Genomic DNA, 10,706 nt, shown 5'->3' with positions numbered 1-10,706 from the left:
ATTCAAATCTATTGAAAATTGGAAGCATCAGATGGCATTGAGGCTTGATTATGGTCTTGTCATGTTAATGAATGTGTAATTAAAGATACATTATGCAAGATTAGATAGTTCTCACTATGATAATTAAAAATTAGATGATGTAAAGGGAATATGCTGAAAATTTCAGTCAAATTGATTCGCTCTAAGCTGAGAAAACATTATTTTAAAATGTCTGTAGCCTCGATTGTCATTGTTAGCACTGTCACGATAATTAGCAAAGTCTCGATTATCCATTTTTGCGTTTAATCATCAACAGACGTTAAACAGCAGATCGGATTCAAATCCAATGAAAATCGGACAGATAAGATGGCATCGAGAGTTGATTATTGTCTTTTCATGTTAATAAATGTCTAACTAATAGTTTATATAACATTTCAGGTCTAAAGAAATGAAGGCATTCATTTATAAAAATAAATAATTAAAGATACTAAAATGAATTTCAAATAGGCCTAGGCCAGTAACATTTTTCAGTAATCAGATTTGAGCATATTGATTTATTTTTCTTACAAATAATCTTGAGACAAAAACCACACAAGAGTGAATACTTTGCATACGGCATGTCTTGTGTTGAGGGTTTTGGGCCTTCTATTACATAGAAATTGGCCATTTTTGTCTGTTAATTGTTTAAAAATAGTACTTTTTATACTTGAATCATTAATAACAGACATCTTGAATCATTGGCAGGAGTATTACTATTACTCCAAATAGATATATCTGTCGTAATAGATTTAACAAGTAAGCACTAATCATTGTTTGTTTATGCCGTGATTTTAAGATAGGAGAGGGAGAGACGACTGTCCAAAATTAAAATTAATTTTAGTTAAAATTGTCCCTAAAAAGTTTTTTGAAACCCTACTATTTTAAGTTAAGATAAAAATTTTAACTTAAAATATTTTTTTAATGGATTTTAGTTGAAATGCTTAAACTCGTTTTGTGAAACTCACCTATCTTAAGATAGGATGAAATTTTAGTTTAAGATGATTTTAAGGAGATTTAAATTTTTGTGAAACAGGGCCCAGCTTTGATCCCATTAGAGTTTCATATGTGATTAAAATAACATGTCAGATCAACCCAATTCAACCCTTTATCTTGACTTAAGTAGAAAGAGTCCGTTCAACGAATTACATAAGTAACACTTAAATAAAATAGACTTTATAAAATCAATATTTCTAGACTGGAGTTGTATGTTTGCAGTATACATCGTTAATATTTCATAGATGAAAAAGAGAAATACTATTTTACAGAATGCTTTTTATGTAGTTAATTTGTAAATAATGTTAGTTACTGTACTATATTGTACATACACTGTATATTGATATTATTATTACTGTTAAACCACTAATGATCTGTACTGGATGTTAGTCAAATATAATGTGTACGTCAGTACTAGTTGTCTAACCTCAATTATATTTAACCCCTGAAATTTTATTTTCATTTCATTGGTTTTTATAATAAGTAATTCATCTTTTAGTTTGAAGTTGTATCAAGAAAATGAAAGAATTATTGATCAAAATCAGCTTTAGTTTGTAGTACCACCAATACATAATGTTAGTGTGTAAATTTTAAGTAATGAGTTGTTTCAAGTTTCAAATATTGTCAATGTAATAATTTTTGGCATAATCTTTGGATTTTTTTTCAGAATTGCTTTATTATTTAAAAAACGGTGAATAATAAAACAACAATTTTGATTGAACAAATCAACAGCCTGATGATAGAGAAGTTATGAAAATACTGTGTGCCATAAACTGTGATATTATAACTGTCATCATTAATCAAACAGTGCTAGTTTATGTTTTTCTCAATACTTATTTTAGGATTCAGATTTGAAATCATGAGTGGAAAAAAAATAGATTTTAAGGGTTATTTTATTTATGAAACAGCAATATCAGGATACTTTATACTGTATTAATAATTTCTATACAATCCAATCCTTGCTCACCCTTCTACATTCCTAGATAGTAAACTGTAGAGACAGTATCAAAATTTGTTAATTTAGGAGTAATTAAAATTTAAAATATAAATAGGTATATAAAAGTATGCATGTATTATTATTTATTTATACTATTACCTCTTATGAAAAGAATTTGAATATATCCATATCGGTGTTTGCTTTTCGTGCAATCAAATTAAGTTATTGATATTGTAGCTTACCATACTTATTTATTTGTTTAACTTAACAGTTTTGAATTTCATATTATGTTAAAAACACAGGGCAGAAACATTTACATATAACTAATCAGTGTGCTTCCTATGGTTGTTACATAATTTCAAGTCATCTGTATTTGCACATTAAATTATATATTTACATGTATTTCAATTTGTAGACTTTGTAGTGTAGTGAAAAGTATTCATTGTATATCCTTATTTATCTGAATCACTGCCTGTATTCTTTAAAATGAGATTTGAAAAAGGACAATTTTTTATTGAGTAGAAGTAGATTTTTCAAGATGTTCTAATTTAGTTTCTTTCTTTTGTTTTCAACCTGATTACGTCATGAACACATGAGTACTAGTTAGCTTAATGACAAGTACACATTTTGACTAGCAAGTTAAGTAGACAAATGTCGCCTTTAGTTATTCAAGATAAAAGCTGTCCATTTTCGTTAGTATCGGTAGCAGCCCTCAATCGTAATATTTGAATAGGGCTGTCAATATGTGTGTGTGAAATAGCTTAAAGTGCACTTCCTAGTGATATTGCCGACAAGGGCTGTCAAAAAGAAGTGACTCTTAAATATTTAACATGCATTCAGGATATTTCATAATGATATTCATCTTCGGTTAGTGTCACAATAGCTTTTGTGTATTTTGTAAATGAATGACAATAGCTTTTTTTTTTGAAAATGAGGAACTTTTAAGTCGGCATGCAGTATGGGATTTTATGCTGTCAGCTCACTTTTTAATTGCAGAGAAATTGCAGTAAACCTCAGACAGAAAACATATGTCTTAGTTGCTGCTCATTCTATGTTAAAGCCAATAAAAAAAAGTCCAGAAGGCTGCAGGCATCAAAATAACAACATACTGTGTGCTGCAATTATAACTATGAAAATATATGTAAATAATGCTTAGTGAATGATATATATATATTATACTCCTGTACTATAAACATCATGTATATTAGCATTGTAAATAACATTTTATATTAAAACAGTAGATATAGTATTAGATAGAGACAGATTAAGGTAAGACTGCATGGTAGGAATCCTACTAGAGTTATGGACAGTTTCCACCAGGTATCATGACAACATGGTAGTTTTATGAATGTCAGTTTGACTGGTTAATGTCCAACATTTGTGACAGCATGAAATCGTCAGTAACATGCCATTACGGTACTACTTATGGCCCAAAAATTGCACAGTAGCTCGTTACTAAGTTATGCCAAGACGGAGCACAGTGTGAATAAATATTGTGTTGCAAAAACATCTAGATCATGGCGTCATATTTCGCCAGTTAAAGAGAACAAAAAAAATCAAACATTTTATTCTTGATGGTGATATTTTAATGATTACCGCATTAGTGAATATTTGTATCATGAAGTTACCATTGTGGTTTTAGTTCCGTGGACATTGTCCTTAATAAGTTAAAAAGATTTATAATATGTTTTAATTGAAGAATTAATGTTGAAGCTTTACCTTAAATCCAGACTTAGATTTCATTACTGCTGATTAATAATTCATGAATTCCAATTGCTGTCATATATAACCAGAAATTTAAAGTCCCAGTAGTCCCAGCCACTGATGACATATTCTTCTTTTATGCAAGAATACAAGAAGATTGACACTACAGAAGACCATAGTAATTACAACTTTTTGACATCACAATTCTTAGAATATTTCTGGCAAGCTGTTTATCAGGAATTGTAAAAATGATTTTCTTGAGATTGACATAAGTCAGAGATATTATATACAACGGGTGTCAAGCAATGGGGGGCTACAAGCACTTTAAATTTAGCTAGGTTGTATGCAAAATATTAAAACAAAACATTGTTTGAGACTATGGTGATTTGCCTTTAGATTTTTGTAGAGATATTGGTAATAATTGATCTGTAACAGTTTTATAGAGTTTAGAATGCTGTCTCTATAAAGTGAATAGCTCAAGTTGGCTAGGCCAGGTGTAAAATATATATATAATATGAAGTGCAAGATCATCATAATTTTTGGTTGTGCATTTAATGTATTTTGACAAATTTATCTGAAAGGTATAAAGCTTGTTTATTTGGATTTATTTTATTTTTGTTAATTTGAAATTTTATAAAGATACCAGGATAGATAGTTGTAGAAAAGTGAATTTAGCAAAAATTTCATATAAATAACCATCTGTGCTGTACTATATAAAAACATAAAAAGTCCACTTACAATTAGTTATTTTCTATGTAGTTATTGTTAAATACACAACATCTAAAAACAGTTACTTTCTTTTGGTGTACTACTTAGCTTTATGTTCAGGTACCATTGGCAATATTATAAACCAAAAGTAAAACTCTTTTAATGCAGTATTCTTAAATCAGCATATATGTTACTATTGAACTCTGTTTATCTGAAATGTAGGTACTGGATAATTGTTTTCTCTATATATTGATTCAGGGTAATCAAAATCATTTACTTAGTAGTTTTATTTGGGTATTTTTAGGTGTTATCTACTTTGACAAGCAATGTTCACACTCCAGAATGGTAGTGTCAAACAAATCTATTTTCTTTATTATTAATATGACAAATGTATAAACTCGGTTAGTATTTGGAAAATTTTCTAAAAAAAAAAAATCCTTAAATTAAATCATTCTTGCTATACAATCCAGTGACATTTTCTGCCTTATGTAACTTTGATATTTTTGATTACTGTATCCACTTACATTTTCAATAAAAATACCAAGAATGAAAATTTATTTGAATTTTTTTTTTATATAAAAGTATTTTCAGGAGGTCCTTGACTAATAGTCATCAATATGCATGTGTGAGAAAAACCAGGAAACAAAGATTTATGAAAATCACAATTCCAGGCTTTTTTTGTATTCTTGTTTGTAATCAGCAAGAACAAACTGTTACATTCTGTATAATTATGCAGTGGTGTGGTTGAAGGAGCAAAAATTGTACTAGTTTTATTTTTCACCAGAGGTGCTAAGATGTTATTGACCATAGAATGATAAATATATGGTTATTTCCAATGTTTTCCAGTGGACGCCAAAGCCACCAAATATGAGTTGTCAGTGGGAAGTATTAAGGGGAGGCACTGCTCGACAAATATGAATTTTAAAATAACTGGCTTCTAATAATGCTATCAACTTGAAATTTTCAAGGCTAATCGGCAGTTTTGGGGGAATCTGCTTTACTGGTTACCATGGAAACAAAAAAAATCATTTTTACTGCTTAAAAAAAATCGTTCTCTGAAAGTATCAAAGGTAGAAGCCTGGAGAACTTTTTTTAAAATGTTCCTAGGACATTTCTCTGTGCAATTATCAATATGGTGTTGTTATTGTGTCCTTGCATGTCCTTCTATTCAACAAAACAAAAATTATGAAAAATGTTGTTTTCAATGCGAGATTTCAAATGCCAATTTACTACACTAAAAATTCATTTAGAGTACTGAAAATCCTTCAGACATATCTGTTGTAAACTTTTCAAGAATGATTTTTTGTAAGGTTGTCGACTGTTGATATTTTACTTTTTGAGAAATTAAGACATAAAGAGGTAAAACAGCAAAATTTGAATTGCAAGAGTGTTCAAAAGTGCATTTTTTCTATCATAAACCACTTTATATGTATTTTCTTTAATTACAAGTGAAATAAAAATGAATGAACATCACAAATATGCAAATATAAAAAATTGATAATTTGAGTCAAAATTGACATTTGTCGACCCTTGCCTCCCCTTAAGCAACTTTTATAGCAAACAAGACAATTTCATACAGATCAGATTATAATATTCATTGATGGATTAAAAGGGGTCTACAAACTGAAATAAGGACCTTAACTCTGGAAATAATTTACAGAAATTGTTGAAATTTGACAGGCTTTTTAATTTTACTAATTTAAATAATGCATATGAATTTCATACAGATCAGCTGATAACTTTTGTCATTCGAATCTTCCCAAGATTCAACAAAGTAAATCAAGGGCCATAACTCTAGCAGTAATAGATGGAAATTGCTAAAATTCAATAGGCTTCTTTAGTTTCACAAATTTAAGTAATGCATATAAATTTCACACCGATCGAGTGATATCTTTTTGTTGCTGGAGCATTTACAACGTCCAATAAAGTGAAACAAGAGCCATAACTTATAGTAGTTATTAATGGAAATTACTGAAATTCACTCAGCTTCTTCATTGCACTGATTTAAATGATGCATATAAATTTCATACAGATCAGTTGATAACTTTTGTTGAGAGAGATTTCACAAAGTCCAACAAAGTAAAACAAAGGCCATAACTCCAGAAGAAATTAACGGAAATTGCCGAAATTCAGTCGGGGTTCATCGTTTCACTAATTTAAGTGATGCATATAAATTTCATGCAGATCGGTTGATAACTTTTGAATATTCACAAGGTTCAGCAAAGTGATACAAGGGACATAAATCCTGAAGTCACTAATTTAAACTATGCATAGGCTATAAATTTCATACAGATCGGAAAATAACTTTTGTCATTAGAGCGTTCACAAGGTTCAAAGAAGTAAAACAAGGAACAAGGGCCATGACACCAGAAGAAATGAACGAAAATTATTGAAATTAAATAGGCCTCTTCATCTTACTGATGTAAACTATAAATATCATCAAAACAGTCAGATGATAAATTTAGTCTGTGGGCGTATAAAAAGGTATCAAAACAACAACAAAAAAACATTTGTGGGGGGGGGGGGGGGGATGGGAACTCTAGAAGGCTTATTGACAAAGAGAATTGTAAATATTAGGTTCCTTTAATCCTTAGGAAACTTACTTATCAATGGGAAACAATTGTAGAAAATTTCAGGCTAAAATCGGCTAAAATTTTATCTCACCCTAGACCTCCATAGGCAAAGGATGGTTCTACTAACAGTTAGTAATAGAACAGCAAGATCCCACAAAAATATTGTGCTTGACACCCTGGAAATGCTGAGGCGGTTCAAACAATTTCCAGGCCCCCAGATGGTTTTCTTGCGACCTATGGTTCCCACCGGCCCTTGCTATGACCGTCTCACTACACGTTACTAAAAAAAAGAAAAAAAAAAGAAATGGGGTTTAACGTCCACTCGACACAAACTAGGTCATTTTGGGACGAACACATGGTTCAATTTTATTTCAATAATTCGCTTGCGCATAGGGGCTTCAGCAGTGGGAGGAAAGCGGAGGACCCAGAGAAAACCTACGAGGTTGGACAGGCGACCCTACTCCTTGTCACATACAACCAGGGAATCGAAACCACGCCATTTGACTCAATGATAGACCTTATGATACAGCGTGCACGCACATGCTAACTATTCGGCAATCCCGCCCCCGCAACCCAAAGAAAACCAGTCCCCTGTATATTGGCAGTAAATTTGGGTAATTGTAATGAAAAGTACCGATAATTATAGTTTGTTGAAGTAATGGACATGTAGTGAATAATGGAACATTTTGAAGTAATTAATTATATTACAAATTTTATGCAATTGTGAAATATATTTCACAAAGAAATGGGGTTTGCCATCATACTTTTTTGCATCAAGTACGATAATTAAAACAGAAATGCGGTGTGTTGTGCGGCAGGGTTTGCCTTGACAGCAGTGCTATAGCCTACTCTTATTTCCATTTCTAAATTTCGAGGGATTTTTTTAATGATGCCAGTGGTGTACACGGAACCTTCCTTTTTTTTTTTTACGCCATCCGTACATCATGGCAAGGAGAAACCAGAGTGGAAGCATCAATGCGACTTTTGTAGCCAACATTCGGACCTTTGTGGTTAGTTGAGCCTGGTAAACCTAAAAAATTCCCAAGTTTTTTAGACTTATTTTTTCAAACTTGTAGGATGTTTTTGCAAGTTCTAAATAGGAACCCTGTCTTTGGGGTTACCAACATCTTTATACTTTAACTTGTCACATTCTAAAGAAGATTATGAAATGGTGAAAAAAGCCATTTCCATCAACAAGGTTTTATTTTGGTCTGTTATGATCTTTATCTTGCCATTTTATCAAGGTCCTTTAAACTTGGATCATTTTATAACTCAAAATTGAATTTATTCTGTCTGTTCATAAATTATTTCATTCTATTGAAAGTAAAGTAATTCTTTATGGATTGATATATTACAAAATCAATCCCTGTCTACAATTTTCTGAGCTTTTTAATTTAAATAATTTTCAAACATTTCAAATTTTATTCCTTGTACAGGTACATTTATATATGTTGATCAAATGATGTATATTCAATAAAATAATCAATGGATTTGTTCATAGATTTGGACAAAATTATAAGCAGTTATATCTCTTTTAATGGAAAATTCAAAAAAGAAACCTTTTCTATTAATCTTTATTTCTTTGTTATTGAAATGGGTGAATGTGTCAGAAAATGACCTGGTCCATAGTACATACATGTAACAATTTAATTACATATTTCATGTTTACAAAGCCAACAGTTAATATACATGTAATTGAAATTATATAATTTAAAGTGATGAATTTAGAGTTTAAGATGCCGATTTTATTCGACCAGAGCCCGATTTGGAAGTCATTAGTCTCTCAACCATAGAACGAGCATATCGCAACCGACTGGATATTTCTTTAGAACAACCAAACTTTTCAACAAGACTGAAACGATAGCAGCGAAAATCACGCTTCTCATCTATGTAGGTAACGGCTCCCATCAACGGACATAAAATAACTTTTGTATGATCTTGAAAAAAGTTTATCTGAAGGGTGCCATTACTTAAATGCAATACAATAGCACTTCTTGTGCGTGTCCAGGTTCTAAGGTATGGTAACCTGACCATCTCATCAGAATCTCTTGGTACCATATTGGCCCCGGCCTTCAGAAGATGTTCATTCATGTAATTACGGAAATATTTTAGTAGAGTTACTTTCTTGGTTAAGCTTTCTGGGAAAACTTTCAGGGTATGGTAATGTTCTGTTCCATCTCTTTCAATATAATGTACATTTTCTCCGTTGGCCAGTAGGATGAGTCTTGATGAATCGTTGAAAAGCACTCCTACACTATTATCGCAGAGCTGGTAACCAAGGCCGTATTTATCTGAATAATCTACCCATTTCGACACCCAATAAATAGGCATAGCTGCTGGATCCTCAGCATCATCATCTACAATATTCGGCCTTTCACTTGGTTTCGAAGCAACAGCTGTAGATAGTTGTGTGTACAGATCAGATAACCAGTAGTCAAGAGGTTCATCAGTTTTTCTTAGTGCTTCAGATTTCTCTGTTGATTCTCCAGGATCTTTCTTCTCTTGGTCTTTCTTAGGATCTGAAGTACTTACAGGCCGAGATTCTATGCTATTGATGTCTGTAAGTGGTTTACGAGAAAGTCCCTCAGATCGAGCAATGGTATCAAATCTAGGCGCCATGGTTAAACAACTGGTTGGTAGGCGAGAAGGGAGATAACCTGAGGTGAAAAATTCCTCATCCAAAAGTTGCACTATGTTTGGTCTTTCACTTGGATTGCCCTTCAGCATCTTGTTGATGAGATTTTTTGCAGGTATACTAAGTTTGGAAGGCACATGGTATCTGTTGTGTTTGATCCGCAGATAGGTGTCTTTCAAGCAGGATGTTTCAAATGGAGGACGTCCAACTAATAATGTGTAGACAATACAACCCAAAGACCAGATGTCAACTTCATAACTATGACCAACTTTTCCCAAAACCTCTGGGGCTATATAATTTGGTGTGCCACACAAAGTTCTCTTTCTTTCGCCATCATATTCTAATTTTGTTGCCAATCCGAAATCACCAATTTTTACCTCCAAATCATCATTCAGAAATAGATTACCAAGTTTCAAATCTCGGTGTATAACATTTATATTATGAAGATACTGACAAGCTTCAATGGTCTGTCTCACAAAATATCTAGTTTCTGGTTCTGTTATAGACTTTCTTCGTTTCTGCAACTCCATCAAAGTTCTTCTCCTGCACAACTCCAAAAGAATGTAGACATTCGCAGAATCTTCAAAAAAGCTTTGAAATTGAACAACATGTTTGTGATTTAAACTTCGATGGATGCTGATTTCTTGGGCCATCTTATCTTTTTGGTGCTGCTTTACTAATAAGGTTTTGGGAACAACTTTTCCCGCAAATATAACTTTTGTGTCCAAATCCGTCAATTCGTAGCATTTTGCAAATCCTCCCTTTCCAAGATACCGCCCTTTCATGTATCTTTTTCCTGTCGCTGGGTCGATAACGATATCGGGAATTTCAACATCGTCTTTACGTGCACTACTCATTGTTTCTATGGTTTGGATTTATCTGTTTCATGCAGTTATTTAAATCTAATTCCCTTTCTCAATTGAGTATTTGTTTGTCCCGCAAATGATGAATTCAAATATTTAGTCTCGACAATCCAGTCTTTCAGTAATACAGTGGGACCTGCATGAAAGAGACTATCTCAAATTCAACGCGAGTTATTTCCCCATTCGGAAACGCCGGGCTCTTTTTTAAAATTATAAACATCAAATATTTTGATATTTTTATCAGTGATGCTCATAATACTGAATACACGATTCGT

The 10,706-nt window shown here is 32.1% G+C and overlaps 1 protein-coding gene across 1 annotated transcript; it reads right to left on the bottom strand.

Annotated features, from left to right (window-relative positions):
• Positions 1–8,490: 8,490 nt before the first annotated feature.
• On the bottom strand, positions 8,491–10,562 carry LOC126810318 (serine/threonine-protein kinase PLK1). The gene has a single exon (XM_050535319.2). It carries the CDS (start codon positions 10,423–10,425, stop codon positions 8,665–8,667), a length of 1,761 nt encoding a protein of 586 aa, XP_050391276.1. The 5' UTR covers positions 10,426–10,562; the 3' UTR covers positions 8,491–8,664.
• Positions 10,563–10,706: the final 144 nt, after the last annotated feature.

Source organism: Patella vulgata, chromosome 2 (assembly GCF_932274485.2).
Source record: "Patella vulgata chromosome 2, xgPatVulg1.2, whole genome shotgun sequence".
Classification (NCBI taxonomy): Eukaryota; Metazoa; Mollusca; class Gastropoda; family Patellidae; genus Patella; species Patella vulgata.
Note: the sequence above shows the minus strand (reverse complement) of the source record. Positions and strands in the feature narration are given on the sequence as shown.

Excerpts from the sequence above, each read along its gene's own strand:
- LOC126810318 (XM_050535319.2), bottom strand. The coding sequence starts at position 10,425 with ATGAGTAGTGCACGTAAAGACGATGTTGAAATTCCCGATATCGTTATC.